The sequence below is a fragment of the Oratosquilla oratoria genome, chromosome 3 (genome assembly GCF_046742065.1).
Source record: "Oratosquilla oratoria isolate Oo_2021 chromosome 3, ASM4674206v1, whole genome shotgun sequence".
Classification (NCBI taxonomy): domain Eukaryota; kingdom Metazoa; phylum Arthropoda; class Malacostraca; order Stomatopoda; family Squillidae; genus Oratosquilla; species Oratosquilla oratoria.
In genome coordinates, this window is record NC_134779.1 from 25,049,415 (window position 1) to 25,067,438 (window position 18,024).

At 39.7% G+C, this 18,024-nt stretch overlaps 1 protein-coding gene across 8 annotated transcripts in view; it reads right to left on the bottom strand.

Moving 5' to 3' along the window:
* LOC143020987 (cell adhesion molecule Dscam1-like) overlaps positions 1 to 18,024 on the bottom strand; it is a 90,675-nt gene that overhangs the window by 66,175 nt on the left and 6,476 nt on the right. For all 8 annotated transcript variants that reach the window (XM_076178086.1, XM_076178104.1, XM_076178080.1 and 5 more), the window contains exons 3-10: positions 10,749 to 10,859; positions 9,735 to 9,912; positions 9,114 to 9,270; positions 7,919 to 8,085; positions 7,375 to 7,463; positions 6,439 to 6,593; positions 4,559 to 4,714; positions 3,853 to 4,015 (exon numbers count right to left, since the gene is read on the bottom strand). In XM_076178086.1, coding sequence (XP_076034201.1) covers positions 3,853 to 4,015; positions 4,559 to 4,714; positions 6,439 to 6,593; positions 7,375 to 7,463; positions 7,919 to 8,085; positions 9,114 to 9,270; positions 9,735 to 9,912; positions 10,749 to 10,859 — 1,176 coding nt within the window. The remainder of the gene's footprint in view (positions 1 to 3,852; positions 4,016 to 4,558; positions 4,715 to 6,438; positions 6,594 to 7,374; positions 7,464 to 7,918; positions 8,086 to 9,113; positions 9,271 to 9,734; positions 9,913 to 10,748; positions 10,860 to 18,024) is intronic.

Below are 18,024 nucleotides of genomic sequence, written 5' to 3' on the forward strand. Positions count from 1 at the left end.
TAACAATATATATATATATATATATATATATATATATATATATATATATGTATACATATGTATATATATACATACATACATACATATATATATATATATATACATATGTATATATACATACATACATACATACATACATACATATATATATATATATATATATATATATATATATATTATATATATATATATATATATATATATGTATATGCGAGCGGGTGGTCTGTCCTAGCTAGTCCACTAGTGCACTACTGAAGAGGATTGCGGTTAGAAATCGAAATATATAGATTCGCTTATTCAACTCTTTCTTTCGCCCGACTGTGGTGTTAGTTGTGATTTACAAACGTGTTACTATATTTCTCACCAGAGAAGATGCGTAATATTTCCGTATAAGTCTAACTAAATGGATACTTGACACTGTAGAATGATTCAGGCCATTGCCACCGAGATTTCCACCGATAATATTCAAAAGCCTACAGTGATATGTTAGAGAATGTTCTATAACACTCTTTAACTGATAGATATATATACATATAATTATCTATATACATGTGTGTGTGTGTGTGTGTGTGTGTGTGTGTGTGTGTGTGTGTGTGTGTGTGTGTCTGCGTGTGTGCGTGTGTGTGTTTGTATGTATGTACGTGCTTGTATGTATGTATGCGTTTGCGTGCATCTGTGTGTAGGTAAAACGGTTTCAGGAATGACCCCCCCAAAATAGAATAAAAAAAAAAGCCTCTTCATAATTTTTGCGTCAAGAAAACAAAGATCACAACGGCCATATTAACATCTGAAACGTTAGTGACGATGACGAAAGCGTTACGAAAACGTTACAAAAACGTTATAAAACGTTACGAAAACGTCACAAAAACGTTACAAAAACGTTAGGAAAACGTTACTGTGTTAATTAACCTATTTACGATGAGAACTGCAATTAAACTCGCATGTGAGTGTCCCTAACGAGTGTCTGATGACGTCACTCTTCGATCCCATGAAGTCACCCTTCGAATCTTCAGAATGACGTCACTATGTAGATCTTGAGCATAATGACGTCACATAGTCATAATAAAATGTTTCAATCACGTCATTGAAGACTTTCAACGAGACACCTTTAATTTCCGTTGATATCATAAACCTTTTTTGAAGTATAAAATCTGGCGCCATCCAAAATGATATTTCGTGAAGAGAACTCCAAAATGAAATTTCTTGAAGAGATCTCAAAAATTATATTTCGTGAAGAGAACTCCAAAATTGATTTTTGGAAGAGAACTCTAAAATGAAATTTCGTGAAGAGAACTCCAAAATGAAATTTCGTGAAGAGAACTCCAAAATGAAATTTCGTGAAGAGATCTCAAAAATGATATTTCGTGAAGAGAACTCCAAAATTGATTTTTTGGTAGAGAACTCTAAAATGAAATTTCGTGAAGAGAACTCCAAAATGAAATTTCGTGAAGAGAACTCCAAAATGAAATTTCGTGAAGAGAACCGAAATAGCGAAGAAGAAACTACCAGGAAGATCTTATTCCCTTCCGTACTAGGTGATCCTGTTTCTCTCCTCCAAGCTGCCGTCAGATTATGTTATTAATTTTTATTGAAACTCTCATCATTATCGAAAAGGGTACTTTTTTGACTAGTAGGTGCTCGCGAGTTCGAATCCCGGGGTACACTGCGGGCTTGCTACTTTGGTACCCAACAGCCCTGGCCAGGTGGGGAGGCGACCCAATATCGGTTAAAAAAAAAAAAAAGTAAATAAATATACAAAAAAAAAAAAAAAAAATTGCCGCAACTAACAGGGTTTTGCCAATCAGGGGTTTTTCACTTCCCACTGTGTAGGAGCGGGGTGGTGATGTGAGCTTCCTAGTTGTATCTGGGCTATTACATTCACGTCCTTGGTAGCCCTTCAACAGCGAAGGGACACGAACATGGGTCCCTTAACCATGAAGTAACATTCATTCTCTAGCTTAGACGATGGGTTAAATAGTGATGTTAGTAAGTTTGCGGACGACACTAAAATAGGACGCCTAATTAGGTCAGGAGAAGACGCCCAGATTCTGCAGGATGATCTTAATAAACTGTTAACATGGTCGGTGAAATGGCAAATGAACTTCAATATCTCTAAGTGTAGCGTGTTAAACGTAGGGCTACACAACCCCGAAAATAGATACAACTTAGATGACACGTTTTTAGAAAAATCTGAGTGCGAGAGGGACTTGGGAGTTCTGGTGAGTCCGGACCTTAAAACCAGGAAGCAGTGCATTAGCGCCAGAAATAAAGCAAACAGCGCATTAGGCTTCATTGCTAGGACGGTAACAAATAGAAGTGCAGAGGTAATTATTAAACTCTATCTAGCGATAGTTAGACCCATCCTTGACTATGCGGTACAGTTTTGGTCCCCGTCCTACAAAATGGACATAAATTCACTAGAATCAGTACAGAGAAGAATGACCAAAATGATACAAGGACTCGGAAATTTGCCTTACGAAGAGAGGCTTAGGCACCTAAACTTACACTCTCTGGAAAGACGCAGAGTGCGGGGTGATCTAATAGAGGTGTTCAAGTGGATCAAAGGCTATAACAAGGGTGATGCAAACAAGGTCATCATAATAAAACAACAGGGCAGGACTCGCAGTAATGGGTATAAACTGGACAAATTTAGATTTAAGAAGGAAATAGGCAAGAATTGGTTTACAAATAGGGTGGTCGATGAATGGAATAAACTTAGTAACCACGTAGTAAGCGCTGAAACTATCAGTTGTTTTAAAAAACGATTAGACAACTTTATGGATGGGGACGACAGGTGGTGATGGATACGGAGCTGCCTAGTGTAGGCCATATGGTCTTTTGCAGTCTCCTTTATTTCTTATGTTCTTATGTTCTTCACATGATGATTGGTTGATTCGTTTTAACATCGCAAAGCTCTCCCCCTACTAGGAGCCTAGGACGGTGCCCCTAATAAAGGGCTTTGAAGCGTGGAATATAATGAATCATTTCCTTAGTTCATCTCGCCGGTGGCAGGGTTCGAACCACCATTACCTTGACCTCTGTCGCAAGTAGCAACATTCTAACGGGCAAAATATGATATTATTAAACTCGTGAATGCTTTGTGATTACGTCATCGTTCTTCTTTAGTTCCCACCAGATAATTCAATATAGTTTTATAATCTTAGTAAACAATATAATAAATATTGATAACAAAAAAATTTAGATTTATCTATTCATTTTCGTCCTTGATGATACAATTTTTGGGAAGAATTTTTATCTCAACTTTGAAAGATGACGATTATTTTTTTTTTTTGCCATGCGCTAGACGATTTTATTCAGCCTTGAGTGGAGTCTCAATCGACAAAATGAATAACTAAATAAATAAATAAATAAATTAATTAATTAATAAGTAAATAAATAAATAAGTAAATTAATAAATAAATATATACATAAATAGATAGATAGATAAACGAATGAATAAATAAATAAATAAATAGAAATAATAAGCAAATATAAAATAAATAAATAAACAAGTAAATAAGTATATAGATAAATGAATAATTAAACAAATAAATAGATACATAAATACATATACAAATAAATAAATGAATGAATGAATAAATAAAATAAAATAAATAAATGAATAAATAAATAAATAAATAAATAAACAAATAAATAAAATAAGTTAATAGATAAATAAATAAATAAGTGAATAAATAAATAAATAAATAAGTAGACAAATAAACAAATAAACATATATATAAATGAATAAATAAATGAATAAATAAGTAAAAAAAAAAAAAAAAAAGAAGCGGGATGGGGAGTGTGTGGAGATGTTGGGTTGGTGTTGAGATCAACTGTGGGAAGACCTACCTGACGGTGACAGTAGGACCCGGCTGGATCGGCCTTCCGTTGTGACGCCAACTGAAGGTCAGAGGGAGGTCGCCACTTGCTACAACGCACATGATTCTCGCCCTCGACCCCGCGGCGAAGCCGGACTTGAGTTGGAACATGTGTTCGTCAATGTGAGGAGGAACTGTTGAGGTGGGAAAGAGGGAAAGTGTCGCGTGATGGCTGGCATTGTACACACACCTACACCTACACCTACACACACACACATACACGTACATCTACACACACACACACACACACACACACACACACACACACACACACACACACACACACACACAGACACACACACACACACACACACACACACACATACACACACACACACACATTCACACACATACACACACACACATACGCATACACGTACACCTACACATACCTACACACACACACACACACACACACACACACACACACACACACACACACACACACACACACACACACACACACACACACACACACACACACACACACACACACACACACACACACACACACACACACACACACACACACACACACACACACACACACAAATCTTATAAAAATCATCCGAAAACCTCCCCATTTTTTTCTAAATCTATTGAGGATTTTATTAACATTGTTCCATCATCAAAGGGTTTCAAAACGGGATTAATTGATGCTGGTAGCTACTACTAACCCATAACGGAGACATGAAGGTTAGCTCTCGCCACCTGGTCTCCGGCCGTAGCCACGCACGTGTAGGCTCCTCCGTCAGCGTCCCTGGAGACGTTCCTGATCTCCAGAGTTCCGTTGGCGTGCACCTCCTGCCGGGGATCGATGGGGAGGACCACACCTTTAGGAAGAAACCATTTTTATTATTTACTATTTACCTCTTTGTTTATTATTTAACTATACCTATGCATTTATTTATGTATTTTATTTGTTATTTACATTATCATATTTTTTATTTATTCATTTACTATTATTTTTTTTCGCATCCGACTTAGATATGGAACAAAAGGTCTCCTGTCGGCATGCTCCGCCTTTGTAACCCTTTGTAGGCATGTTTATAAACATTAGCCTTCCGAACCGGGTAACCACGCCCACCCAGCCCTTCTCTATCTCTCTATGTTGCAGTGCTGTTGCGTGTTTCACATACTGTATTCTTTTTAAACGTCAAATTATTTGATTCAACTTGGGAGGAAATTGGTCGGACTGTGAAAATTTTAATCTTGATTTATCGGTACTCTAAATAGTTCTAAGACTGTTTCTGAAGTGAATGAAATCGTTTAGTATTTGTTACAATTATTTTCTAGATGTCACCGAAAGGAGCTCATTGATATCCATCAGCCTTGAGTTTTTTTTTTTTTTTTTTTTTTTTTTTTTTACAAAAGATTGAAACCAAATTTCCCAAACCCTGTTCTAGTTACTTAGTTCATTAATATGTAGCCTCATATAACCATCCCAGCTGTCGCGGGGATCAATCCGAGAACCGACGTATTGCCAGTCGACCGCTCTACTGATAACGCTATTGAGGGTACAAAATAGTTTCAACCTGATGCTAACTAATACCCAGGAATCAAGATGACTGCCAACTGTCATCATGTATCCTTCTTTTTAGGGAGCTTCCGACACCACACGTGGTGAAACTGTTCCACGTTAGCCTCAAGGTTACGTTTACGTCGCTAGTTTCCCTCTTAGGTGAGTCGGAGGGGGAGAGCGTCATTCGTGGAGGGGATTGCAAATGTTCACCGTATCCATTGAATGTAGATATGATTTATCCAATGTTCATATTTTCCTTTGAGAATCTTTGAATTTTCTCGTACCTTCTACTGATTGGTTATCATTTTGAGGATACAGGGTGCGTTCGAGGTGAAGAATGAGGCAATATATACACAAAGCTGACCCAAAGGGACATGGTAGAATGAAAAAATGGGAATTATAACTCTATAGAAAGACAGAAACTATCTTGGTCGGCTCCATAGATCTCGTTCTCGAAATAATGTGCCAAGTCCGGGGACCGAACGTCAGCTTACAGGACTGCACCTCCAAAAAACGGGGTTAGGTATCTTTGCCTCATGGTGAGTAGTGTCACCGAATGAGAGACCTACAATTGTTATATGATTTTGAATAAAGTCTCTGGAGAAGACAAAGACATTCACATAGTATCCAAGGAATCTCTCCGGCTCAGGGGTCATTCTAACACCCCAAAGAAATTTGACAAGTGAAGGATCTCCCAGTAGCTTTTACAATACCAAACGCCATTAGATATATATATATATATATATATATATATATATATATATATATATATACATATATATACATATATATATACAAAAAACATATATATATATATATATGTATATATATATATACATATATATATATATACATATATATATATATATTATATATATATATATATATACATATATATATAAATATATATATAAATATATACATATATATATATATATATATATATATATATATATATATATATATACATATATATGCATACAAATAAATAAAACAAAACCTGGATTTTAAAGAAAGAGTTGTTCTTATGCTTACCTAATTTTTCCCAATATATACGTTCTATTGGATAACCAGAGGCTACACAGTTGAAAGCAGCTGGTCTTCCAGCCACCACGCTGACAGGGTTCATAGGTCGAATGGATGGGGGTCCGCGAACATAGAGCTGGCCCGTGTGTTTGATGGTGCCCGCTCTGAAAGAGGAACGAGTTAGCTGATGTATTTACAAGAGCTATTATGTGTTGATATATTTTTTCAATGCAGGGTGGTGACCTGAGCTCTACAAAAGAAACGAGTTAGCTGATGCATTTACAAGAGCTATTACGTGTTAATATATTGTTTTTTCAGTGCTGAGTGGTGACCTGATCTCAGAAAGAGAAACGAGTTAGCTGATGCATTTATAAGAACTAATATTTTTTTATATATATTTTTTCAGTGCAGGGTGGTGCCCGCTCTGAAAGAGAAACGAGTTAGCTGATGCATTTATAAGAACTATTATGTGTTGATGTATATTTTTTCAGTGCTGCGTGGTGACCTGATCTCTGAAAGAGAAACGAGTTAGCTGATGCATTTACAAGAACTATTATGTGTTGATATATATATATATATATATATATATATATATACATATATATATATATATATATATATATATATATATATATATATATATATATATATATATATTAGTGCTGGGTAGTGACCTTATCTCGGAAAGCGAAACGAGTTAACTGAAGCATTTACAAAAACTATTATGTATTATTACATATTTTTTCAGTGCTGGGTGGTGATCTGATCTCTGAAAGAGAAACGATTTAACTAATGCATTTACAGGAACTATTATGTGTTGATGTATATTTTTTCAGTGTTGCGTGGTGACCTGATCTCTGAAAGAGAAACGAGTTAGCTGATGCATTTACAAGAACTATGATGTGTTGATATTTTTTTTAGTGCTGAGTGGTGACCAGATCTTACCTGTTCTTGGCAATACAGGACCATTCACCTCCGTCTTCCATCCTCACACTGCTAATGTTGAGTGTTCCCCTCACTACATCACCCTCAACCTGTGGAAGATAATAATAACTTGTTATGGAAGAAAAAAAAAATAAAAAAATAAAAAAAAATTAATGAGGTTGAAATATAGAATCTACGAACAGAATAGGCCAACTGAGTTAATCATTGATAATACAAGCAGTCAGGATGGTGAACGAATTGGAAAGGAGTATTTCGTAAGCGGGGTGTACCTACGATGAACTGGCAGTATTGCTATTGAAGGAACGGGGTGATATTTCAACACGGTTTAAGCAGGAAGGGCTTAATGGGACAATATAACTGGAGTGAATGAGGTCAAGATGTATGTATGTAGATAGATAGATATACATACTATGGAATAAATCACTTGTATTGATATATTCCAAATAATCGAATCATCCAACAATCACGGAGACTCGACCCCGAGACCACATGATAAAGAGTCCAGTCGAAGGTGACCAACAACAGCTACGATCGTTTTGCTTACCACTTCGTCTGTGAAAACTCTGTTGTTCTTCCTTCTGACAAGGTCCCCATGGAGCGTCCACGAGAGGACCGGAGGCGGCGATCCCCTGACTTTACAAGCCAGTGTGATGGTGTTCCCCGGGGATTTGATGGCTGCCCCGCTCGTGTCCAGCCACTCAGGGGAAGCGTCTGTTCAGAGGGAATTGAGGTCAATGGAGCTCTACGGTAAAGATTACTAGTATACGCTAGAGAACATGAGGTCTAAAAGCATCGGCCAACACTGGGTAAGTTTTGAGAGACGAAAATATAAGGACTGTGTGTGTGTGTGTGTGTGTGTGTGTGTGTGTGTGTGTGTGTGTGTGTGTGTGTGTGTGTGTGTGTGTGTGTGTGTGTGTGATTTACCACCATGGTCTTTGGATCACGTGTTGGACTCGTGATCGACAGCTATTTCCCTCCTGGAAGAGAGCTCAGAGCTCGTAGGTCCGATCTATGGGTAATGCTATGACCTTACACACACACACACCCAGGAGGGGTGGATTCGAACCAAGTACAACGGGCACCACCATGCTATCAGTTCAGCGCTCTACCAACTGCGCCACCGAGTTGTGTGTGTGTGTGTGTGTGTGTGTGTGTGTGTGTGTGTGTGTGTGTGTGTGTGTGTGTGTGTGTGTGTGTGTGTGTGTGTGTGTTTAGTGTGTATGTGTGTGTGTACTCGCGATTCACCACAGTCTTGGATCATGTGTTGTATTCGTGATCAACACATATAAGCCTCTCATATGAGAGCTCAAGGCTCATATATGGCTTGATCTTTGAGTAATGCTATAACATTACACACATACACACCCCCATCCCCGTGTGTGTGTGTACGTCTGTCTGTGTGATTCACCATGGCCTCGGATCAGGCGTTGGACCCGCGATCGACAGCCATTGAACTCTCGGACGAGAGCTCAGAGCTCATATGACCGATCTATGGGTGGTACTGTGACCTAACATGCACACGTACTCCCAACTCCCCGCCCACGAGAGTTTGAGTAACCACCCGTAGCACAGTGATACTGAAATTATTTCATCCGTGGGCGGGATTCGAACCAGGACAGTTGTGACAGTAGACGCGATCGGTACCACTGCGCCATCAAGCCGTGTGTGCATGTGTGTGTGAATGGACGATTTTCATTCTGTAAAAAAAAAAAAAAAAAAAGGAAAAACAAAGTACTCACCTCCAAGCGTTAGTTGGGCAGAGCCTTGTGCAGTATCGAGGAGATTTGCGACGAGACATTGGTACATTCCTCGGTCGGCCCTCTCCACTCGACGGATCACGACCGTTCGCGGCGATGGCTGAGTCACGCGCTCATCCAGCTCGAGCGGATCGCCGTCCTGTTGATCAAACCAAGGGACAAATCAATTCAAGGTCATCTAAGTGAAAAGGTCCCCGAGCACCCTTAGTTCTGTAAATGATGAATGTGTATGTATGTATGTATGTATGTATGTATGTATGTATGTATGTATGTATGTATGTATATATATATATATATACATATATATATATATATATATATACATATATATATGCATATATATATAAACATATATATATGTATATACATATATATATATATATTTATATATATATATATACATATATATATATATTGTGTGTGCGTGTGTGTGTATATGTGTGTATGTGTGTGTGTATGTGTGTGTGCATATACATGTACATATTTTGTGATTACAGAATCTTAGGGTGATAATGAAAGTACAAAATATATTATAATTATCCATATCAAACGTGTCTGTTCTTCCTATTGTCCCTGATCACTGGTCACAGGAGGATTTCTTACTTTGAGCCACGTCAGAGTTTCCTGCGGGAATCCTTCAGGGGAACAGTTGAAGGTCGCCACTCCTCCCACGTCGACCGTCTGCACCTGCGGCGTGATATGGGCGGTGAGGGGAGCTGTGACGACGAGCATTGTGTTGACCTGCTCTGACCCAACACTGCTCCGGACTACACAGAAGTATCTGAAACATTCAGAAGAAAATTTGTTTTAATATTCTAGATGTATAATCATGATAATAATGTGTACAGGACCACACAGAAGTATCTAAACCCTGTAGCAGAATTTTTTATTTTTCTAGATGTATGAACATGATAATTTGTACATCAGTTGAAGTATTCTGAAATATACCCATATTCGTACTTTAGTTTTTTAGATTCTGCTCTGCTTACCAATACACAAAAAAACATTTTAAGCATGAAAAATATATATATATGATTGATTTAGACACCAGTTGATGTTTATGAAGTATATGTTCATATATATGGAATGGTATGTGAAATAATTGTATCTGATATAATATCAAAATTGAACATTGGATAAAATAAAGCACATGTAACAACATTGTTGCTCTGAATTTCAGTGTGAGTAGGGACGACCTTTGGGTCTTTACATCTTTCTGGGAAGAAAATATTCCTAATGTAGAATATGACACAAGGACAAAAGGACTAAATTAACAACAACAAAATGTGGTAATATATAGCCCGATTAATCAAAAAAGTTACTGACAGATTAATTATATTAGTTTCTTCTTGAAACTTGGCTGTGAGTGACATTAGTATCAAGGACCGATTACGCCACGCGGACCTTGGCTCGAAGCTCCCTCACAACCGAGTTTCACGATCTGATTACATCACTGTCAGGTATGACTCACTCCATAATACATTAACACATTATATACACTCCCTACCTGCTCACCGTATCACACATACGCAAACCGAACATCACAAAGCGCCTCCTGTTAAAAGAGAGACACACTAGCTGTAAACGAAGAAGTGGGGAACACCACTCGAAACTTGCCTGCCGGCGTCTGAAGCGGCCACTTGGCGCAGGAGGAGCGAGCCGCCCACCTGTTGAGCGCGCCCGTCCAGGACCACCAACTCTTCCCTCTCGCCCACCTCCCTGTACCATCTGCGAGAGAAAAGGAGTTAGAAGAAGAGTTATAAACACTTTGCAGAAACTCATTAGCGGGTCATTAAGACCTCCAAGGGTTGCAGAGATCACTTTGCTCGCATATACATACATATATACTGTACTTAGATATATATACATAAATATATATGCATACATATACATACAGTACATACATACTTAAATACATGCATGTATACACACACACACACGCACACACACACACACACACACACACACACACACACACACACACACACACACACACAGTTGGTAGAGCGCTGGACTGGGAAGTACGATAGTGCTCGCAGTACCCAGTTCGATTCCTGCCCAGGGCCGAAATTATTTCGGTATCGCTGTGCCTCGGGTCGTTACTCTGACTCTCGTGGGCGGGGAGTTGGGTGTGTGTGTGTGTGAAAGGTCATAGCATTACCCCTAGATCGGTCATACGAGCTCTGAGCTCTCTTCCGGGAGGGAAATAGCTGTCGATCACGAGTCCAACACGTGATCCAAAGACCAAGGTGAACACACACACACACACACACACACACACACACACACACACACACACACACACACACACACACACACACACACACACACACATATATATATATATATATATATATATATATATATATTTCTTGTTTTCCTCGACAAAGAATTGAAAATTAATATGAACTAAATAAAAGATTCGATTACATGCATACGAAACAAGTGTTAGCAAGTTGCCTCCACGGTTCTTCCGATTTTGATGGCTTAGAATTAAAGTGCATTGTGGTTAATAAATATGTATGTATATGTGTGTATATATATATATATATATATATATATATATATATATATGTGTGTGTGTGTGTGTGTGTGTGTGTGTGTGTGTGTGTGTGTGTGTGTGTGTGTATTCACCTCGGATCTGCTGCAGTCTCTGTCGAGACAGCCAGACACCACCCTGCGGCAGTGAGCCCAGAGCTCATTATTTGCCGATCTCTGGGTAGGTCTGAGACCACTCACACACCACACACCGGGACAGCAAGGTCACAACTCCTTGACTAACGTCCCGTACCTACTCTCTGCTAGGTGAACAGGGGTTACACGTGAAAGGAGTCAAACCCAACTTATCTCCGCCCGGCCGGGGAATCGAACCCCGGTTCTCTGGCTTGTGAGGCTAGTGCTTTACCACTCCGCCACCGAGCCGTGTGTGTGTGAGTGTGCGTGTGTGTGTGTGTGTGTGTGTGTGTGTGTGTGTGTGTGTGTGTGTGTGTGTGTGTGTGTGTGTGTGTGTGTGTGTGTGCATATATATATATATATATATGTATATATATATATATGTATATATGTATATATATATATATATATATATATATATACATATATATGAAGGAGGAGTAGAGGTCAGACGACCAGTAGGGAGGCCCAGGTACAGATGGATGGATGGAGTAAAGAAGGTCGTGGAGATGGTGGCACCAAGAGAGGACTGGAAGGAATTGACAGAGGATAGATCCATCTAGAGAGGCATAATGAAACCGGTGAAGGGCCTTCTGGCCTGACAACCAACAGAGTAAGTGTATATATATATATATATTTATATATATATATATATTTATATATACATCCATATAAATACATTTATATATATATATATACATATATATACATATATATATATATATATATATATATATATATATATATGTGTGTGTGTGTGTGTGTGTGTGTGTGTGTGTGTGTGTGTGTGTGTGTGTGTGTGTGTGTGTGTGTGTGTGTGTGTGTGTGTGTGTGTGTAACTTAACATTCACGATCATTGACCCACGCGTTCAAGTTCCTAACCCGATAACCTGATTAATATCGTCTAACGAGGGTCAGAAAAATACCCTAAAGTTGAATTACCCATTAAGGGATTCTATCGAGATAGGCTTAATGTTGCAGATGACAGCAGCACTCCAATTCTCTCTGTGAAATTTGAAAGTGGACAAGTGCCTCCTTGAATATTTACTCGTATTAGCACCAGGTCAGCGCTCAGCGGTCACTGTCTATTTTGATCCACCCATATACAGTATATATGACTTATCATTCGAATATATACGCATAAATCATGAAATTCCGAAGCCTCGAGCCCGGTCTGTTACCATCTTGTCACGCTAGACATATATAAAGATGTGAAATTTGAGGTGTACCGATCGCAGTTGTGGTCGCCATTGTCCACTAAACAACATGCAGTTCGTAGATGGTTCTACTGTACTAACCAAACTAACAATTACTACTAGGTGGTGAAGAGTTATTTCAATGAAAGATGTTACTGAGACTTAAATTTTCTCGGAACTAGTTTTTTGAAAAATAATGTGAGGTATACCCAAACGAGCCCGCTGACTTGGCGGTGGAACATAGTTTTTATTCAAGAAGGACATACACAGTACGTTTTATAGCACCACAGATAGGCTTACAGGATGCGATTTACACTTTATAGAATAATAGTGCTAATATCTATTCACATTTACATACTGTATATACCTGAGACATAACGCAGTATTAATAATGGTTATATTTCAGTAAACAAAATTCTAGCAAGGTGACAATGTTATTAAAGAAAACGACTCTGGTATGAATATTCTAGAGAGAACGGTGGTTAAGGCAAGATGGTTGAGGATTAGGCTTGTGATCACAAGGTCTCTGGTTCGAAACGGCTAGATATGATCATGTGAAAGATATTACTGCAACTAGTGAATTATTCCCTTTTATATACATAGTTACGTGCGCGTGTGCGTATGTGTGATTCACCATGGTCTTGGATCACGTGTTGGACTCCTGATCGACAGCTATTCCCCTCCCGAAAGAGAGCTCAGAGCTCATATATGACCGATCTGTGGATAATACTGTGACCTTGCTCGCACACACACACACACACACACACACACACACACACACACACACACACACACACACACACACACACACACACACACACACACATACACACACACACAATTCCCCACCCACGAGAGTTGGAGTAACGACTCGAGCGCAGCGATACTGAAATAATTTCAGCCCTGGGCGGGATTCGAACCCGGACTGCCGTAGTGGCAGCCGGGAACTCTACCACTGCGCCATCAAGTCGTGTGTGTGTGTGTGTGTGTGTGTGTGTGTGTGTGTGTGTGTGTGTGTGTGTGTGTGTGTGTGTGTGTGTGTGTGTGTATAGGCGCCAATGTACGTACATGTACCTGCGCACGTGTATGGAAACGTGTATGTATTTATAAACGAGCCCATTGGTGCGCAGTCCTGATGTCTGCAATCATGTACAAAAGACACAATTTCCATCATGAGCGACGGAAACAAAATTAGTGTCGGGGTGGGTGGGGTGGACAGAAGACCGCGTCGACTCCAATCGGGGTTGTTTGAGGCTCGTAGTTTCACGCCTCGTAATTGATACCGAATTAAACCAATTAGTGATTTCTGGCAACGCCAGACGACAAGTTGATGACGTCATAGACGTACTGCCTTTTTATTGGTCGTTTTGAATCAGCCCTTGCCGTTTTTTTTTTTTTTTTTTTACTGATTACTAATTACGGTGGTATGTGATAGACTTCGCTGAATTCGTGCGCTCTGTCACTCATTGGGCTTCGAGCTCGCATCCCACCTCGCCCTGAAACCAAGTTTGTTCCTGATGGTTACTGATGATGGTCACTAGCCCTAGCAATCGTATCAGCTAAAGTTTCCTTGTGTGGTGCTATAGGAAAGCTTTTTTTGACGTCATGGAATTTTGATGTGACGTCGCAAAATATATGTGAAGTCACAAAAAACTTCTGACGTAGCAAATAAGTTTGTGACGTCATGAATAGGTGTGACGTCACACACATTATTACGTCACAACAAATGTGACGTCATGTTAACATTGTGACGTCACCAAAATACTTATGACGACATAGAAATATTGTGACGTAGAAAATTCTTTGTGATGTTACAGAAAAATTGTGGCGTCACATATTTTGTGACGTCACAAAAATTGAGTGACGTCATAGATATTTTGTGCGTGTAGCGCCACACAAATACTTGTATGATGTCACAAAAAGCTTTTGTGAAATTACAGGAAAACTGACGTCATGGAAAATAGTATGACGTCACAAGACAGCTTGTGTGACGTCACAGTAGCTTTTGAGTGACGTCACAGCATTGGCGACGATTTCGTATCTCACGACAAGGCTAATCAACATACAAAAGACGGGCCTCTTTTCGCCGTGCGCCGTTCACGACACGACGTCGTGCACTCAAATAATCATAGGTATCTATGGACGCTTTAACACGTCACAACCACGACCACGATGATGTGTATGAAACGAACCTAAGGGCATTTTCACACGTATCGACTTTTTGCCGTGTGCCTTCCACGACATGACGTCGTGTTCTCAAATAACCGTGGATGCCTCTGAACGCTTTAACACGTGGTCGTGACGTGTGGTAGCATCAACACATTCCCGTGGTTATTTGAGAGCTCGACGTCGTATCGTGTACGGCACACGGCGAAAAGTCGATACGTGTGAAAAGAGCCTAACTGTACTTAAGGCGCTGGAGTTGTCCAGACAAACGGGATGTAGAGACTTTCATCATTTCTGAACGGTTTTCTCTCTATCAATTGCCCGAGTTTTGTTGCATATTTCATCTTGTAAGAGGGCGTCTTTCGTTTCCTATTTGGCCAATGATGACGAGTGACCAACTGGTGAGCTTCACTCTCTCTCTCTCTCTCACACACACAGATAAGAGACGGGACCCCATGAGCATTGGTCCTTTCCTAGATAGTATAATTAGGTAAATAAGTAAGGTAAATACACACACACACACACACACACACACACACACACACACACACACACAGGTATACACATGTTAAACCTCTTCATTTATCCGAGTGACTACTCTGATACTGAGCCCATATGGGGTATTGATAGTATGTGAGGTTATTCAGTTAATATTCTAAGGACTTTAATGATACCCCTACGGCCAAGACTCACCCAGTGTGTTTTTACAATTAGAGAATAGTCTCCAGTAATACACGCACACACACACACACACACACACACACACACACACACACACACACACACACACACACACACACACACACACACACACACACACACACACACACACACACACACATATATATATATATATATATGTATATATATATGTGTGAATCTTGGCAGCAGGTTTTCTTTTAAACATGTTTTGTTAAAAACAACTGCGCATTCGGCGCTGCAAAGCTTCTTAAGTAGACTTTCAAGTCTTCTGAACGTGGATTTCTGGTTATCCTGTTAAAAACGACAGGAAAAGAATTATTAATTAACTTTTTCCGTGAGCTCTCAAGCTTGCGAAAAGTAGATTTCTGGTAGGGGGAAAAGGAGTAAATCAAATTCCCAAAACTCATAGGAAACACAAAAATACAGCCCACAGTAAACGAAATACAAAAAAAGAGTACAAAGAATACAGCAAAAAACAAAATACAAGCAGAACAAATTACATTTCAAAACGTTTCGTAGATCTCTCTGCATCCTCAGTTGATGTGAATAAGAATGGAAAAGGAACATATTTTAAATGAAGGGAAAAGCACGGGGAGAAGTCACCGCGTTGAAACTGGGGAAGGTCACACATATGAGCACGAACACTAGGAGAGGTCACAGGTTTACGGAACATTACTCGGAGAGGTCACTCCCGGGTTCGGCACCAATCTGCTTCTCAGTCTTTGGGAACGACGTATGGCAGGATGTTCTTCTCTTTGGCGGGGAATGGGAAGTCTTTGTGGAGGAGATCCCGATTTCTTGGGATTGTCCATCTGGCTCCTCCGAACAGGTTTCAGGCTAGGGAGGAGGGCGAAGTCATTTACTTGCCTATTAATGGCAGGTTGCAACTTCTTTATCCAGATGACTTCCAAGATAGCCAAGCGCTGTGGATCCTCTTCTTTTGCCACAACTTTGGTGTTTTTTATACCATAGGTTCCCTTTCAAGGTGGCGTCGATGCTGGGTCCAATGGTGTTGCTTAGGCTCTCCGTGTTGCAAGTGTATGGTGATTCTTCGGGATAATGTGGTGGTCGTCCTTCCCACGTAGACTGAAAGGGGCGTGCAGTCCTTCTCTGGGCATGTGTATTTATATACTACGTGGGATTGACGAACCTCCTGGGTTTCTGGTGCGGGGTTGTTCCTTAAAAGTAGAGAAGAGGAGGACTGCACGCCCAGAGGAGGACTGTTATCTGGCCCAACAGTCCAAGCTCATAGGACAAAGGTATCAGCTTCGGCCACAGCTATTCAGCGCCTCCCGGTGTAGGTTCTTTGTCTTCTTTTTCTTCTATTGAGAACGTTTAGCTAATTCTACTAGCAATTAGTCAACACGTTCCGCTTTCCTGTAACAGTTACATTCGTCCTTCTTTCCTTTTTTTTCTTCAACACCTTGTTCTCTCCGTGGCTGAGATATCAAAGCCTAATTAGAGACCAGCATACGGCTCGTTTCATACGGATCGACTTTTCGCCGTGCGCCGTCCACGGCACGACGTCGTGCTCTCAAATAACGATGGATGTCTATGGATGTTTCCACACGTCACAACCACGACCACGTGTGAAAACGTTCATAGACATTCATGGTTATTTGAATACACGGCGTTTTGTCGTGGACGGCGCACAGCGAAAAGTCGATACGTGTATTGGAACCTGTAAGCGACACCATCTATGTCACCTAGCCGTTATGACGTATTGTCGTCCAATTCACTTCGAAATATGTCTTATATCTTCCCTCCAATATCATTATACCATTGAAACTAGTTTCTCCCGTAAGCTAGGATTTTGGTGTATGTGTTTTTTCTTAATTATTTGTCATTCGTTAATAACAATATTGTTAATATTCATATAACTTTAATATGTTCATACACTTCATCATGAACTCTATGTTTGGTATATTTCTTTTTATGTATTGATTCAAGATGCCCATTCATGTATGTAAGGCGCTTCATGTACCAATACAGAAAGATCAGTCTAAAAGACTTCACGTTGACCTTGAAACACTTTAGCATTCATTGAATGGAGAAGCAAATTGGCAAACAAATTAAAGATTTCCAAAGAGCCTTGACTCTAATTACTCCGTGAAGGTCATATCAGTGGAAAGATGTTGTTGGTCATGTCAGTCATC